The sequence below is a fragment of the Oncorhynchus kisutch genome, linkage group LG26, assembly GCF_002021735.2.
Source record: "Oncorhynchus kisutch isolate 150728-3 linkage group LG26, Okis_V2, whole genome shotgun sequence".
Taxonomy (NCBI): Eukaryota; Metazoa; Chordata; class Actinopteri; order Salmoniformes; family Salmonidae; genus Oncorhynchus; species Oncorhynchus kisutch.
This window is the reverse complement of record NC_034199.2, coordinates 4,490,313-4,508,518: the sequence shown is the minus strand read 5'-3', so window position 1 is coordinate 4,508,518 and position 18,206 is coordinate 4,490,313. Positions and strand designations below refer to the sequence as shown.

At 42.5% G+C, this 18,206-nt stretch overlaps 1 protein-coding gene across 27 annotated transcripts in view; it reads left to right on the top strand.

The window, feature by feature from the left end:
• The window catches only part of LOC109870911 (leucine-rich repeat flightless-interacting protein 2), a 78,186-nt gene extending 60,183 nt beyond the window's left edge, over positions 1-18,003 (top strand). For 8 of the 27 annotated variants that reach the window (XM_031806058.1, XM_031806054.1, XM_020461611.2 and 5 more), the window contains 9 exons: positions 433-534; positions 1,146-1,298; positions 1,492-1,563; positions 2,411-2,581; positions 4,557-4,649; positions 4,866-4,958; positions 5,206-5,298; positions 5,447-5,594; positions 6,543-11,876. In XM_031806058.1, the coding sequence (XP_031661918.1) occupies positions 433-534; positions 1,146-1,298; positions 1,492-1,563; positions 2,411-2,581; positions 4,557-4,649; positions 4,866-4,958; positions 5,206-5,298; positions 5,447-5,594; positions 6,543-9,826 (4,209 nt within the window). In that variant the 3' untranslated portion in view covers positions 9,827-11,876. Of the gene's footprint in view, positions 1-432; positions 535-1,145; positions 1,299-1,491; positions 1,564-2,410; positions 2,582-4,556; positions 4,650-4,865; positions 4,959-5,205; positions 5,299-5,446; positions 5,595-6,542; positions 13,067-13,569; positions 13,620-16,086; positions 16,208-16,364; positions 16,445-16,568; positions 16,674-17,018 lie in introns of those variants that run through there. The other 19 variants (XM_031806069.1, XM_031806064.1, XM_031806062.1 and 16 more) reach the window with 9 other exon arrangements.
• Positions 18,004-18,206: the final 203 nt, after the last annotated feature.

Genomic DNA, 18,206 nt, shown 5'->3' with positions numbered 1-18,206 from the left:
GATATCTGAGACCCAGTACAACTTCTTGCTGTACCTCATATATTTGTGTTGAGAGGTTGCCCATAAAAAAGCCTATGGTTTTAATTGTCAAATCTGGGCAGATATTTTATTAACCAGTGGCAAGAATATGAAGACTAGTTGACATCTGGTATGCTGGGTCATCCTACCTTAACAAATCATCAAACTTTAAGGTCTTTCTTTACAGGCAGGAATTAACATGTGGGCTACTGTGTGTCCTGTTTAGTATGCTCATTACTCTATACAGCTGTAGGCCGATCCTTGTTGCGTTTAACACAGATTCTCCATTTGGCCATGATTGTGTTTTCATTCATAGATGTGTTTTGGTTGGAAAAGGGCATTGTGTGAGAGGGTTTCAGACAGTGCCCAACCTGAATATACTTTGTCCTATTGTGCCCCCTGGTGGGCAACTAGGATGATGACTGCAACTCTGTGGCCAGCTTCCTGCGCAGCGCGGCCACCAGCAGTGGCCTGCCCAGAGACCTGGATCACATGACCATCCCCAATTTATCGGACGTGAGTGGGGCAGCACTGCCCGCCCAGAGTCATGCCAGGGCATGGCAGCGTGGTCTCAACTTGCATATAAAGACTGGCTTCTTCTGTGTGGAGTGGGGGGGTAGACCTAAAGAGATTAATTACTGTCTGACTTGCTGTGTGAAGTGGTAGCCTGGATTGTGTTGTCAACTCCTGCTGTATGGTCATTGTCACACCTGGAAGATGGGTGAGAGGAGACTTTAGAAAGTGTTTTTACCACTGAAGAGATGTCATCAACAGGGGTACTAGTGAATAAAAAAATATGAATTGCTAATCTATAGCATGCAGGTGGTTGGTTTCTTATAGATTGAGTCTTTGTAGAATGGGACTAACAACATTATGGTCTGTGTCATGGACTAGAAGTACCAACAACTATTTTAGAATGTACTGTAACCAGTATTGATGCCGATTGATACTCATATTGTTCACTTTCAATACCTAACATAGCATGCTGACTACTCTGAACAGTTTGATGGCCACATGTAACATGTTGTATGTGATGGAGTGTGAATCCATGGCCTTCCAGAACCTTCTCTAGGCCCTAATGTCATGATGTTGCCCTTGTTCTAACAGTATCTCCCCGTTGTTCCCAGGTGGAGGACCGAGATTACCTGGAAAAGGGATCTCGAGCCGCTTCCACCCTATCGGCAGCCACCCTCGCCTCGCTGGGCGGGTCTTCCTCCCGGGGAGAAAGTGGTGAAACGTCCATCACTGGCGACACAGAAACCTCCATACGAGAGATCAAGGTAAAGGTTACAAAAACATGGGTGTCCTAGAACCATCTTCCATCAATTCCACTCTTTAAGAGCCCATCACTGTACAGCACACACTGCTCTGCAAGTCATTCTCTACCTATCATTGTGCTTGTCACTTCATGTGTCGAACCCTGTCGCAGCATGCTTCTGTCTCTCCTCAACCCTGCCACACTCTTCACCCCAGGAGATTCATGAGCTGAAGGATCAGATCCAAGATGTGGAGTCAAAGTACATGCAGAGCCTCAAAGAAGTCAAGGTACATTACTGGACTGACGCAACCCAGCCTGAGGCCCTGTTAATATTCAAATGATTTTAGTCTTCCTTAGCTTTTGAGTTGACCAATGATAGGTTTAGAGTCTAAACTTTAAGACTACCCTGCTATTAACCAATAATCGTTTTGAACTTCCTTAGAATTAACCAATTTTAGTCCAGTTTTAGTCGCCAGTGTTAAAGTACCTGAGAGACTCCTTTTAAGCAATGATTAGTCCTCCTGACTAATATTTAATGAATGTTTTAGAATTATTTTCTTACCTATCCTTTTATTATCAACTACAGATTTAGGTTTAGACTCCTACCTTGCTATTAAATGGTTGCCAGAATCTTGGACTCCTCTAATCGTTTACTAAGGTGATAATTACCTATGATTTCAGACTAGTGATGTTGAAAGCCCAGATCGGCATGATAACTTTATTTTCAGACTAGATGGCTTGCTTGCCTTTTCCTATGCATTTTTCAGCTTCCTTTCAAAGCAGTCAAGTTAATCTGTCCTGATGTCAAATTCAATAACCCCACCCCACAGGCATACAGTAGGCAACTGTTGCTTGTGTCCTAACATCATTACATCATTTCCCTCTGAATACGAATTATGTCCATTTGAATTCTATCCATGCCCTCCATTTTCGATCATGTTCCTGATCGTTCCTCCTAGTTGAAACCATCAGAATGGAGTATAGAAAATGGAAGTGTCAGCGGCAGCGGTGTAACAATACCCCCTTGGATATTGATGTGTCTGTGTTGGGGTCTGTGTCTTTCAGTCAGTCTGTCTGTCTGTCTGTCTGTCTGTGTTCCCATGTGCATACACCAACGGGCATCTCTTCCTATAGGATACCTTAGTGGAGGTGGAGGAGAAGTACCGCAAGGCCATGGTGTCCAACGCCCAGTTGGACAACGAGAAGAACAACCTGATGTACCAGGTGGACACGCTGAAGGACTCGCTCATGGAGCTGGAGGAGCTGCTGTCCGAGTCACGCCGCGAGTACGAAGGGAAGAGCAAGGTAAGGGATACATCCGAGGGAGGGAGAGAAGGGATAGGGCCAGATCATGAGAAATATACAATTACAGTAAGATGAAGGGAAAAGTTAGGATCGAAAGAGAAAAGTGTATTGAGGAGGGCGATATTAGGTGGTACCTTTTGGAAACTATAGTTGCCTATAGTAATGTAATACTGGATGATTATAAACATGAACTGTATGTATATACAGTGTAATCGGAAAGCATTCAGACCTCTTCACTTTTTCCACATTTTGTTACGTTTCAGCCATATTCTAAAATGGATTAAATAGGTTTTTTCCCTCGACAATCTACACACAATACTCCATAATGACAAAGCAAAAACAGGTTTTATTACATTTTTGCAAATATATTAAAAATCTAAACAGAAATGTAACATTTGCATAAGTATTCAGACCCTTTACTCAGTACTTTTGTTGAAGCTCCTATGGCAGCGATTACAGCCTCGAGTCTTCTTGGGTATGACGCTACAAGCTTGGCACACCTGTATTTGGGAAGCTTCTCCCATTCTCTGCAGATCCTGTCAAGCTCTGTCAGGTTGGATGTGGAGTGTCACTTACCAGCTATTTTCAGGTCTCTCCAGAGATGTTTGATCGGGTTCAAGTCCGGGCTCTGGCTGGGCCACTCAAGGACATTCAGAGACTTGTCCCGAAGCCACTCCTGCGCTGTCTTGGCTGTGTGCTTAGGGTCGTTGTCCTGTTGAACCTGAGCGCTCTGGAGACTGTTTTCTTCAAGGATCTCTCTGTACTTTGCCCTGTTGATCTTTCCTTCTATCCTGACTAGTCTCCCAGTCCCTGCCACTGAAAAACATCCGCACAGCATGATGCAGCCACCACCATTCTTCACCGTAAGGATGGTGCCAGGTTTCCTCCAGACGTGACGCTTGGCATTCAGGCCAAAGAGTTCAATCTTGGTTTCATCAGACCAGATAATCTTGTTTCTCATGGTCTGAGAGTCCTTTAAGTGCCTTTTTGGCCACCTCCAAGTGGGCTGTCATGTGCCTTTTTACTGAGAAGTGGTTTCCATCTGGCCGCTCTACCATAAAGGCCTGATCTGTGGAGTGCTGCAGAGGTGGTTGTCCTTCTGGAAGGTTCTCCCATCTCCACAGAGGAACTCTAAAGCTTTGTCAGAGTGACCATCGGGTTCCTGGTCACCTCCCTGACCAAGGCCCTTCTCCCCCTTCCTAGTGCGGCCAGCTCTAGGAAGAGTCTTGCTGGTTCCAAACGTCTTCTGTTTAAAAATGATGGAGGCTGCTGTATTCTTGGGGACCTTCAATGCTGCAGGAATTTTTTGGTACCCTGTGCCTCTACAAAATCCTGTCTCGGAGCTCTACAGACAATTCCTTCGACCTGGTTTTTTGGTTTTTGCTATGACATGCACCATCAACTGTGGGACCTTTTTATATGGACAGGGCTATGCCTTTCCAACTAATGTCCAATTAATTGAATTTACCACAGGTGGAATCCAATCAAGTTGTAGAAATATCAAGGATGATCAATGGAAACAGGATGCACCTGAGCTCAATTTCAATCTCATAGCAAAGGGTCTGAATAATTATGTAAATAAAGTATGTTTTTTATTTGTAGTAGATTTGCAAAAATGTCAAGTTTTCGCTTTGTCATTATGTTTTTATATAAAAATATTTAAGCAATTTTAGAATAAGGCTGTAACGTAACAAAATGTAGAAAAAGTGAAGGGGTCTGAATACTTTACAAATGCATTGTACGTAAATGATATGTACGATTTTATACATGTAAAACTGTATTTATGTAAAAAAATATATGTACAACACACTTTGATCAAGAATCAGTTTACAGACTGAAACTGACTTCATCCACAACTACAACCTGGACCTGGATTACAAACACAACCTGGATTATAAGGCAGCTGTTTTGGGCCACAATGATCACTGCATATATTGCAAATCCATTAAAACATCTCCTCTGTCATTTCTCCCAGGACTTTGAGCGTGAGAAACATGCCCACGGCGTGCTGCAGTTCCAGTTCAAGGAAATGAAGGAAACACTAAAACAGAGCGAGGAGTTACTAACAGTGAGTCCTCCAAGGCCTCCTCAAAATTAAAACCCAAAGCTTGTCAGGACAGCCAAAATGACTTTACCTGTCACCTTTCAGTTTTCTTATTTCTGAACTTCCCTGTCTTCTCACCTCCATGCTGATCGTCTATTGTTCTCACTGCTTTCACCTTTCACACACACTTCATTTTCTCCTATTTATTCTATCACATCTTCCTGCGTTTCCGCTGTCCAGGAGATCCGTCAGATGCGTCTCAAGCAGGACGGCTTTGTTAGGGAAATCGCTGACCTGCAGGAAACCGTGGAGTGGAAGGATAAAAAGATTGGGGTATGCCCTGTGAACTCTAATCCATTCGTTTTGTTAGTACATGTTCAATTTGGTGGATGCAAATGGAAATCCCCACACATAATTGTGTTGTGTTCACCTGTGTTACTTAGGCAGAGAAGTTGATGCTAGCTAAGTGCATGAATGCTTGATACTGTATTCACTTTCTCTATGCTCACTTTCACTTCACCCATATCTATCTTTGTTCTTTACCTGCGCTTCCACCTCCCCCACTGGGGGAACTGCTCAGGCCTTAGAGCGGCAAAAGGAGTATTCGGATGCCATCCGAAATGAGCGGGATGAGCTCAGGGATGAGGTGGTCCAGCTGAAAGACATTCTGAAGGTATTTAGTCCTCTCTAGGGAGTCGGAGCTCGGAATATGCAACGCTGGCCTCTTAAACAGGGTTTCTCTATTGTAGTTATGCAGCTATAATGCACTGTTGTGAGACTCTCTTAAGCCTCTCATCAGTTTGTGTTCATGTCATGCCCAGAAACATGGAATTGTCCTCGGACCTGACCTGACTGCCAATGGGGAAATGCTGGAGTTGGGAACTGAAGGGTCAGCCAGTGGAGATCCAGCTTCTCAATTGGCTCAGGACTCCCAGATGTCGCCCATGGAAGGGGGGAACAGCATGCTTGGTAAGCACCATTACTGGACAAAGATCGCTACATGTTGTAATCATCTCCTGCTTACCTCATAGCTTTGCCAAATTATAGCTAACTTCTAAGCTCAAATCATGCCCACACCTGTTCTAATGCAACCCTGTAGACTTAACCTGAGTTTGGTTGACTGACAATGAAGTTAGTCACAGAAGAAGTCCAAAACCTAAGCTTTCTCCACTGATTCTCCTCCCAACCCAATGCAACCCTTGCACTTGATGCATGTTAACTAATCCATGCATCTGAACCATGATTTAAAGCAGATGGTGTAAACACCCTTGTTTTGGTGCCAAAATGTGTATCCTACATAGTAGTTTAATTTTGAGGTAAGTCCAGGGTCCTTAGGCTGATTGCTTTGGCGAAATTATGTTGACTTTGTGTTTTGTCTATTATAAACTCTTTCCTTCAACCTGATAAATGTCAATGGTGTTTGAAGTGTTTGCTGTGGTGTTATAGTTGGTTGGTGTTTACACCAGATCATTACACGGATCACAATCAATAAATCCATTAATTGGTCTATTCAATGTAGGTTTTCAATTTTATTTTTTGGAAATGATTAGGAAAAAAATGTTTTGTTTGTGTTAAGTCACAAACCTGTCAATTTCTGGCCAGTCCCAAAGCAATATAACACTACAGTAGACATTTCAGAGTTTAAGATTTGCAGCTTGCCAAGGTGCCTCTGACCTGCTCATCTGCCTTGAAGATTAATCTGGGATCAAGGTTTTGTTTGGTGCTCTCCTCCTCTTCTTCCTTTTCCACCTCTTCCATGCTGGTTTGATTTTTATCCAATTCTTTCAAATTACGCTTTGCGCTAATTGGCCCAGGTTCAACTGGCAGATCTTGATCATCAGAAAAATGTTTATTTGAAACTCCAAGCCACAGTGTTTGGCCTATTTCACCCTCATGGTATCCCTCATGGTCTCCTAGGCAGAGCTCAGGAGACGGAGTTGGGAAGTAGAGGAGATAAGGTGGTGGATCCAGGAAGGTCCAGGCAGCAAGAGGATACACACGAGGAGGAGGCTCAAGAGAACCATCTGACCTCGCCCACCCCCTGTAGCCTTGTTGGTGTTTCTGAAACAGAAACATCAAGGGAGGCTCAGCCATTCTCACCCACATTGGGGGAGGAGGTTGAAATTGAAGGCAGTGATGTCAACAAAGACTCTGACAATGGCATACCATTAGTAGAGGTCAAAAGTGGACCGGTCTGTGATTCTGAGGTACTTGTGCTTGTAACAGGTCCTGAGGAAGAGGTTACAGTAGCGGGGGAGGGGTATGAAGCAGCAGGTGTAGAGGGGACAGGGCAAGGCAGAGTAGAGGTTGCAAGCGAAGGGGAAATGGGAATAAAAAATGACAAGGCAGATGAGGCAGAGACCAAAGTTGTCAAGAGCAGTGACGACACCAAAGAGATGTCCTCAAAAGAGCCTACCTCAGAATATGGTGCAGCAGCTGAACAAGAGAAAAACAAATCGAGTAAAGACGTGAAATGTTTAGACTCATATCCTCTGCCTAGGGAAACCATTGAGGACACCATGAAAAATGGCACACAGATTAGCCAAGGGACAGACCTTGATACTAGTAAGAGCCCAATCAAATCAAACCCTGAGCTTCAGAAAACAAAAAAGGTTGAAGCGTTACCAGAGATAACTGACCTGCAGCCACAGGCCCAAGCAGGCAACAAGAAGAAGAAAGGCAAGAAGAAGAAGGGAGAGACACAAAGCGACGTAAAGCAGGAAGACCATAAGAAGAGCACAACAGAAACGTGTGTAGTCTCCATGACAAATGGCACACAGATTAGCCTAGGGACAGACCTTGATACTCCTAAGACCCCAGTCGAATCAAACCCTGAGCCTCAACCTGAGCCTCAGAAAACAAAAAAGGCATGTGTGTTGCCAGAGACCACTGACATGCAGCCACAGTCCCAAGGAGGCAAAAAGAAAAAGAAAGGCAAGAAGAAGGGTGAGAAACAAGGTGATGAAACGCAGGGAGATAAGATGAGCACAACAGAAGAGGATGTGGGCTCCACCCCAAGCGATAAGGAGCCAGTAGAGGCGGTAGGAGAGGAGGTTATCACAATAGAGACACAGCGAGAGGAGGGGACCAGTAGTTCACCAGATCGAGAGCTCCAAAGCCCTGAACAAAAAGTACAAACCATAGCTGAGGGACTGAACCTGAAGGAAGAACAACTAGAAGAAGACCGAGTAGAGCCTACCATTGAAGTATCTCTGACTGACCAAGCTAAGAGTGAGGAAGTTGTCTCAAAGAAGAAAAAGAAGAAAATGAAAAAGGACAAACACAAACCTACAATGGAATTAGAGAAATCAGAAGGCGAGATATCAGTATTATCCCTTGAGTCCAACATTGGTATTGCTGATCCTGTTGATCACTCCAAGTGTATAACCAGCGCTTATAACCCTATGGAGGAATTAGAATCGACAACAGATACTGGTACCCAAAAGGACGAGTCAGGGTACACAACCAACCCTGATAACTTTGGAGACTGTTTGAACTCTTCAGCTGACCCAAAATGTCCATTGGACTTGAAACAGTCCACAGTTGGGAATTCAAACAATGTCAAAGAGGAAGATGCAATCAAGGTCTCAGTTGAAGAGGAACAAACTATCCAAAACTCAAAGGAACAGGGGAATAACTTTCACAGTCCCATCGTCCTAAGACCAGAGCTCAAGGAGAGCGTGGAACCTGAAGACCTTATCTTCCATGATGGTGTCGCTACTCACCCAGACCAGGCAAATGAAAATGCAACACAAGACCTAAAAGAGGCAGGTCAAGATAAACCAAATGGGAGCCCAGAAGAGCGTACAAATGCACTTGAACATGAAGACACTTCAATGGCAATGCCAGCAAATGTAGAGAAATGCAACAATTCAGCAGATGAGAAATGTTGTAGCATATCGCTTGACCGCAACTGCCCTGCTGCTGAGACGATAAGACTGCCTGAACAATTGGTGGATCTACCTGGTTGTCCAGTCACTGACAGGCACTTGTATGAAAACAACAAGCCAGAAACACTTGATGCAGAAGAGGCATCAAATGGAGGGATCTCTACAGAGACCGAGCTGAATGATACAGAAACATTTGATGCAGAAGAGGCATCAAATGGAGGGATCTCTACAGAGACCGAGCTGAATGATACAGAAACACTTGATGCAGAAGAGGCATCAAATGGAGGGATCTCTACAGAGACCGAGCTGAATGATACAGAAACATTTGATGCAGAAGAGGCATCAAATGGAGGGATCTCTACAGAGACTGAGCTGAATGATACAGAAACACTTGATGCAGAAGAGGCATCAAATGGAGGGATCTCTACAGAGACCGAGCTGAATGATGCAGAAGAGGCATCAAATGGAGGGATCTCTACAGAGACCGAGCTGAATTATACAGAAACACGACTACAGGACCCTGTAAAAGAAACTCCGGTGACAATTGACTCTTTTAGGGAACAGAGCCACAATGAAAGTGGACCATGCACTATGGTGGCTAAAGCAGAAGAGCAAGATGATCCCATTGAGGCCAAGCTGGAGGGTAACAAGGTACCTGGACCCAGTAAGCCGTGGAATGACAAGGAGCATGAAAATGAGGGTCAATCGTTTGACTTTTCTGACCTAGTTTCAGTGGTTCCTGCAAATGTATTCCCAATAGCATCCCAAGAGGAGGTCAGCCAGGAAATGAGAACGATGTCGGTAGGATACAAAATAGAGGTAGAGCTTGGTAAAGAGAAGGGTAACCAGGAAGAGGAGGATGACAAACCGCAGGACACAGAGGGAGTTAGCACGATAGTGGCACAGCAATCAATTGAAGGGGGGTCGGATAATGCACCAGAGGAGCTCCGAAGCCATGAAGAAAAAGCACAAACCATAGTTGAGGGCCAGAACGTGAATGGAGAACAACAACTAATCACATTAGAGGAGGGGGTTAGTGTAACATACAACCAGAAAGACATTGCAGAGGAGGGAGGGAGTGTGACTGTTGAACAGCAAGGTGTAGGGGAGAGCGAGAGGCAGCAGAATGCAACTGAGGTAGAGGCTTTGCCAGTAGAGGAGGGGGAAGAGGCAATCCAGTATGGGTCACAGCAGGGTAGAAGAGAAAGTAGTCAGAGTGCAGAGGGCAACAACGAGCAATCTAGGACAGGCTTGAAAAAAGGCAGTAAGAAAGTAAAAGGCAAGGGAAAAGAGGACTGCCGAATGTCCTAGTTTTTAAGTCTGCACTCAATATAAACAACAGCAAATATTTATGAAAGTGCAAAGAGTCTCAACTAATACAGCCAAAGCAAGTACCATTACAATTCCTTCCAAAGTTATAATTCGATGTACTGTATTTTGAGGTCAAAGTATTTGTGACATATATTTTGTTTTGGCTTTGTATTCCAGCACTTTGGATTTGAAATTATACTATGAGGTAAAGTGTAGCATCCACATTAATTTAATTTGAGCGTACTTTTTGTTCAGCACTTTTTGTACATGCACTGGTCCCCCCATTTTAGGGAACCAAAAGTATTTGGACAAATTCATTTGTGTGTTAAAGTACTCAAAAGTGTAGTATTTGGGCCTATATTCCTAGTACTCAATGACTACACTAAGCTTGTTTGATGTATTTGCAGTTTGTTTTTGTTGTTTCAGATTATGTTGTGCCCAATACATTATTTAACATTACATTTCTATGGTCACTTTTATTTTAAATAAGAATAGAATGTTTCTAAACACTTCTACATTAATGTGACGCTACCATGATTACGAATAATGATGAGTGAGAAAGTTAGAGGCACAAGACCATAACCCCAAAACATGCTAAACAGGAGAGGTTGAGGGGGATGATGTGTATGGCTCTATAGTTTTCTCACTCATCAGTATTCATGATTATCCATAATCATTGTAGCATCCACATTAATGTAGAAGTGTTTAGAAATATTATATTCTTATTTACAACAAAAGTGACTCCAAAATGACACAATACATTATTTACCATACGTTTCTATTGGGTATAAGCTTGATGTAGTCATTGCTTGGAATATGGGACCAAATACTAAACATTTGACTACTTTAATACACATATGTGAATTTGTTCAAATACTTTTGGTTCCCTAAAATGGGTGGACAATGTACGAAAAGTGCAGTCATTTCTAAACGGGTACCCCAATTTGGATGAAAACACCCTCAAATTAAAGCTGACTATGATAAACATTAGACATATGATGGCCATGCAACAACAAATATGCCACTGTCCAAATACTTTGACTTCACAGCATGTGTGTATTTTAGCACATTTTTGGGGAAGTTTGCCATAAGGGGTGGGTAATCTTACCACGCAGGCTGTTTTTCCACAAACAAGCAGTAACACACCTGATTCAACTAAGAAAACCATTCATTTAAGACTAGTAGTAGTTGATAAGTAGAATCAATCAAATGTGTTACTACTTGCCTGGCCCTGGTAGGGTACATTGCCCATACTCTCGTATAAATCTGCAGCACCTATATACCTATACTGTAATAATGTAATATTGATTGGTTGAATGACAGTATGTTTTTCTTCATCTATTCAAGGCACAATGTTTATATTGCAATGCATGATATTCGTATCGTCATACCGTCCTTCTCTCATCCTGTGATTTATGGAATTACCGGCCTAGTACACAAGGGGGCGCCAAAAAAACAACCCATTGGCTGTCTAACCAGAATGCTAACATAATTGGCACAAGCAATAGTGAATTTCCATGGAGGCTGCTAGCTAAATATGTTAATGATCCCAAATGAAAATAAACTAATTGCAAAGACAGGCAATCCAGCTCATAAAGGTATACATGTATACGTAGGAGGTATACGTAGGAGCTACCAAATGTAATTTTTTGGTCAGTTTGGACATTTACAAGCTAAATGTGAATGGCAGACTTTGTGCAAATTAAGTTTTGACTCATGCATGTCTGTGTGGAGTCGCTGGGGAAGGGGCCTGCCTGCTCAGACGGAACGTGAATGAAGAGGACCAAAAACGCAAGGAAATCCAGCAGTGGTAGCATTACAGATAATTCGTCCAAAGGGCTTTGAGTTCTCAAACACAGCAGAAAGCTAACACCATACTATGCCCCGTCACCTTATTAATTCAGCCACTTACTTAGACAACTAACAAGTTAAACTTAAGTTAATGCAGAATTCTGTTTTTAACGCAGGAAAAAAATATAAAACATAACAAATATCTTGCTGAATTTTGTAAATGCAGATCTAAAATGCTTATTAAAATGTCTGCTCGGCATCAGACTACTTTTGTGCTTCAGTTTCACTTCTCCACTCAGATGAGAATTCACAAACGAGCATTCTATCAGCAGACAGTTCTCTGAATGATGTGTAGCTACTTTTCTGATCCTTTTCTTAGTGTAACCAGACTACTTTTCTCTTGTAAAATGCGAGATTAACTTTAAGCGAAACATTAGGAAAAGTAGCTGGCTACATTCTTTCTATGATAAACATTCGAAATACAGTATGATGGCAATGCATCGTTTTTGCAAGGAAGACCTTGCTTTTTCATTGCAAGCTCATTTACTTTTGTGGCTGCCAGCCAAATAGCGTTACACTTCAGTTGATAAAAAGGAAGCTATTTTCTGTCAAATGTGCTGCACTAATGTATTTTCTGTGAAGGAAAACTACAGTTGCACTTCCCTGATCGCGCTTGAAGCAAAAAACACTTGACTTTAAATATAAAACGCGACCCTTGTCAATACACAGCTGGACTGCTCCGGCTTTCTCCCATTGTGCTATTTACAAACACACATGTTAAGAGTAGGGGTGTTAACCACGGTGTTCTGGCTAAATTCCCAATCTGGCCCTTATACCATCATCGCCACCTAATCATCCCCAGCTTCCTATTGGCTCAATCATCCCCAGGACATTGCTGTAAATGTCCTCAACTGTTCTCAGGGCAATTACGGTAAAGCTTCATAATGTGAAATGAAGAACGCGATCTACTGTATCTGCTAACATATTGCAATTATTATTTTTTTACTTAAAAGAAATAGTTTCTCCTGGCTATTTCCAAATACGGTATACCGACCAAGCGTAGTCAAAAGTTTGCCCAGAACAAAAAATATTTTCTTGCTTGGTGTATTTTGATGAAGAGAGAAACTAACCGATTGAGATTTTCTTATGCCATAAAATAATTGGCCGAAAAATCCTCCATGTTACAAGTCCATTCCATGTAGGCAATGATCTCAGGTGAAATCCATGCCCTAGGATATCATGCGCATACTGTAAAATTGCTTTGTGTTCAGCATATGCCATGGTTCCTGAATTCATATGATATGACTGCTAGACAAATTGTATACAAGAATATGACTCTCTTGTTAATCACTGGTCTAAATGTTTCTTCATGTGCACTTTTTGTAAGGAAATACCTTCTGACCCTTTTCATGATTGAATAAAATAAGTAATTACAAACTTTGAGAAATACACTTTAGTAATGTATAATACTAATTATGTAGTGTTATAGTATAATAGTACTTATGTGTTGTCTGCCTGTCAACAGCAATCTCATTGACGCACAAACATAATCTCTTCAGGTCAACTTCTCTCATCCATTAGCTGTTTAGCATAAAAATGCCCTAGAGGCTGTGTGCCCTCCTCTCCAGTTTCTGCATGCTAACCATAACCCCACCCCTCACCTACGCTCTCCCAATGGACACCTGCTCCATTGCATGCATCAAGTGACTCTAAACTCCTCCCACCCCGACTCAGCCCCTCCCCATCCATGTACTTGGCTCCTCCCACCCCTGGTATGTTAACATTGGTTTTACTGTATGCTCTTGTTTTTATGATTGTTCTTGCATGAACATAATGAAAGTGTGTATTGATTGGGTTATAGATGCTTACTCAAAGTTAAACAGATAATGGTGACAAGTTCTGTGAAATTTTTAATACTGTAAGCAGATCAGCTCAATATTTTTTTCTTTCAGAGATCCGCTTGAGGAAGCTGGTTGACGAGCGGGAGAACTTGATAGGACAGGTGAGTAAGGACATCCATCTATCCATAGTCTGTCACCCATTACGCTAGCTGAACTCTTCAACTGAATTGGCCATAGAGGCATCAGGCAAATGAAATGAAATTGTATTTGTCGCATATGCTGAATACAACAGGTGTAGTAGACCTTACAGTGAAATGCTTACTTACAAGCCCATGGCCAACAATGCAGTTAAGAAAATAGAGTAGATAAAATATTTACTAAATAAACAAGTTACATTTGTTTTTTAGTTTTTTGTTTAAAGTAACACAATAAAATAACAATAATGAGGCTATATACAAGTACTGAGTCAGTGTGCAGGAGTACAGATTAGTCAAGGTAATTTGCATGTGTAGGTAGGGGTAAAGTGGCTTTGCATAGATAATAAACAGCGAGTAGCTGCAGTGTAAAAACAGGGGGTGGGGCGTAAATGCAAATAGTCCAGGTGGCCATTTTGATTAATTGTTCAGCAGTCTAATGGCTTGGGGGTAGAAGCTGTTAAGGAGCCTTTTGGACCAAGACTTAGCGCTCCGGTACCGCTTGTCGTGCGGTAGCAGAGAAAACAATCTATGAATTGGGTGACTGGAATCTTATAAAATAGCCTCAAACTCTACTCAACAAATTCGATGCAGTCTATCACAGTGCCATCCGTTTTGTCACCAAAGCCCTATATATTACCCACCACTGCGACCTGTATGCGCTCGTTGGCTGGCCATCGCTTCATACTCGTCGCCAAACCCACTGGCTCCAGGTCATCTACAAGTCTCTGCTCGGTAAAGCCCCGCCTTATCTCAGCTCTCTGGTCACCATAGCAGCACCCACCCGTACCACACGCTCCAGCAGGTATATCTCAATTGGTCACCCCCAAAGCCAATTCCTCCTTTGGCCCCCTATCCTTCCAGTTCTCTGCTGCGAACTGCAAAAATCTCTGAAGCTGGAGACTCATATCTCCCTCACTAGCTTTAAGCACCAGCTGTCAGAGCAGCTCACAGATCACTGCACCTGTACATAGCCCATATGTAAACAGCCTATCCAACTACCTTACCCCAATACTGTATTTATTTATTTATCTTGCTCCTTTGCACCCCAGTATCTCTACTTGCACATTCATATTCTGCAAATCTACCATTCCAGTGTTTAATTGATATATTGTAATTACTTTGCCACCGTGGCCTATTTATTGCCTTACCTCCCTTACCTAATTTGCACTCATTGTGTATATATATATATATATATATATATATATATTTCTTTTTCTACTGTATTATTGACTGTATGTTTTGTTTATTCTGTTGTATGTGTGCTGTGCTTTATCTTAGCCAGGTCGCAGTTGTAAATGAGAACTTGTTCTCAACTAGCCTACCTGGTTAAATAAAGGTGAAATAAAATAAAAATGATAAATCTTTTCAGTCTCCTGAGGGGAAAAAGGCGTTGTTGTGCCCTCTTCGTGACTTTCTTTGTGTGTTTAGACCATGATAGTTAGTTGGTGATGTGGACACCAAGGAACTTGAAAGTCTCGACCCGCTCGATGTGACTGGGAGCGTGTTTGGCCCTCCTTTTCCTGTAGTCCACAATCATCTCCTTTGTCTTGCTCACGTTGAAGGAGAGGTTTCTGTCCTGGGACCACACTGCCAGGTCTCTGACCACCTCCCTATAGGCTGTGTCATCGTTGTCGGTGATCAGGCCTACCACTGCTGTGTCGTCAGCAACCTTGATGGTGTTGGAGTCGTGCTTGGCCACGCAGTCGTGGGTGAACAGGGAGTATGGGAGGGGACTAAGCACGCACCCCTGAGGGGCCCCTGTTTTGAGCATCAGCGTGGCAGATGTGTTTTTGCCTACCCTTACCACCTGGGGGCGGCCTGGCTCTGTTATGGTATGGGGTGCATTTTCCTGGCATGGTTTACAGTTGAAGTCGGAAGTTTACATACACATATGCATTTAAACTCAGTTTTTCACAATTCCTGACCTTTAATCCTCGTTAAAAAAATCCCTGTCTTAGGTCAGTTAGGATCACCACTTTATTTTAAGAATGTGAAATGTCAGAATAATAGTACAGATAATGATTTATTTCAGCTTTTATTTCTTTCATCACATTGTCAGTGTGTCAGAAGTTTACATACACTCAATTAGTATTTGGTGGTATTGTCTTTAAATTGTTTAACTTGGGTGAAACGTTTCGGGTAGCCTTCCACAAGCTTCTCACAACAATCCTACCACCTTCAACAAAACACCAAAAGTGTATTTTCTCGTGGAAGATTAATGTCGCAACCCTCCAATAGAGTTCCAGACACTTGTAGAATCTATGCCAAGGTGCAATAAAGCTGTTCTGGCGGCTCGTGGTGGCCCAACGCCCTATTAAGACAATTCATGTTGGTGTTTCCTTTATTTTGGCAGTTACCTGTATGTTTGTTGTTTTTATACAGCTACCATTTTAATAGGTTTTAACTGTCCTGAATGTGGTCCTCTCTATAGGTGAAGAAACTGAAGGCCCAAGTAGAGCAGAAGAAACAGAGGAACGAGACTGAGGAGGATTCCAGCCCGGAGGGCGAGGTTCTGGAGAACGGCACAGACCCACACATACAAGACCTGCAGAGTAAGATTCACAGACACTGTAACGTGTTATGACTGAAATTAATAACTCAAGATAAAAATGTATGTTAGTCCTAACTATGTTATTTTAATAGGATTCATATTCAGTATCTACTGCATTGGCACATCAGACCTTGTTTTCTTTTTTCCCACATTTGCAGGAGATGCCAGCAGGCAACTTAGTGACCTAAAGTTCAAACTTGTCAAATCGGAGCAGGAAGTGACAGCTTTGGAACAGAATGTAAGTGTACTGTCATTAACCTAGTTGATTGGAAAGAGATAATTATCACAGGTCCAAGTACTGCTAATTTGACTCGTTATAGGCTGAGATTCTCATGTACTCATATCCAATCACCAATCTGCAGGTTACTAGGCTAGAGGGTCAGGTGACCCGCTACAAGGGTGCGTCGGAGAACTCAGAGAAAGTGGAGGACGAGTTGAAGGCTGAGAAACGCAAGCTGCAGAGAGAAGTATGCCCCCCAGCTGTCAGTTATGTGGCTTAAATCAAGCTCCTATGCAGAGACCAGATGTCAGGGGTCTGCAATGTTCAGAACATTGCTTCTGAAATGGACAGAATTACATGGTCATGTGGAATAGAATGGAATAGTTTCTCCCTCCTTTACCCGAAGTGTGCACTAATAGACTTCCCTGCATGGATTTAAAAGGAATGGCCTAATCCTTTCGAATCTTAGGGGGAGTGAACAAGTGCACACTTGGGTTATAATGTACACAATTTGTGTTTTTGATTCATTGTTGATTTTGAATGAATCTCTGAATAAAATCAAATTATTGTTCTTTCTGTCCCTTGATGGCAGTTGCGGTCAGCGCTGGACAAGATAGATGAACTTGAGTCGAACAACAGCCACCTCTCTAAACGGTTGGACAAGATGAAGGCCAATCGCTCCACGGCAACGACTCCTTAATGATGACCTGGCAGCATAACTCCGTCCCTATCCTGTCTGTCCACCAATGGCTGCCCACGTTGGAAGGAGTGTCCTGCCTTGCATTGGGCTTGCCTCTCCATCTGCTTCGCAACCTTATGAAAAAAAACTTTAAGTAACTTCAGTTCTCCTAATCGCTAGCGCACACAACACAGAACACAAACACGCGCAATGTGCCATATTCTTAATGTCTTTGTTTTTGTTTGTTTTTCCAATGATGAGAATTCTTCATAGGTGTATATATGACACCCAGAAAGCCCTTACCAAGCACTAATTGTCGGGGAAGAGTAAGTCTGTATGTCTTATTTTCTGGGGGAAGGCACTGCTCTGCACCAGAGAATTTGGGGAAATACAGTGCGACTAGGGGCGACCTGGGACTGGATAGGGTTCTTTGGACCGCGACTGGCTACTTGGGCTACATAATTTTGCTATCCCATCCCCTGTTTCCAGAATAACACTGAATGTCCCTCTGTCCGGAACTATCCTCCTCCTCACTCAAACCCCTATGTTCACCTTGACTAAACAGAGAGGACATGGCCCAAAGTCTCAGTGGACTGAACTGAACTGGGTTACCATGGTGTGCTGTGGATGTGAAAGCATTTTTTTTGTGTGTATTTACATTTTTTTCCCTCTTATACCCTGCATTTCTCTTATCTGTGTCCTAAAAGCCAAATTATGAGCACATGGGTGTGTATGTTTGTCTCTTTTTGTGTTTACCTGTTGTCTCTTAAAGGGCAACTCCACCACTTTTCAACCTCGTTTTCATGATCTCCAGCACATTACCAGTGTCAATGGCGCATTTGTACAAAAAACATATACAGTTGAAGTCAGAAGTTTACAGACACCTTAGCCAAATACATTTAAACTCAGTTTTTCACTATTCCTGTTTTAGGTCTGTTAGGATCACCATTTTATTTTAAGAATGTGAAAAGTCAGAATAATAGTAGAGAGAATGAATTATTTTTATTTCAGATTTTATTTCTTTCATCACATTCCCAGTGGGTCGGAAGTTTACATACACTCAATTAGTATTTGGTAGCATTGCCTTTAAATTGTGTAACT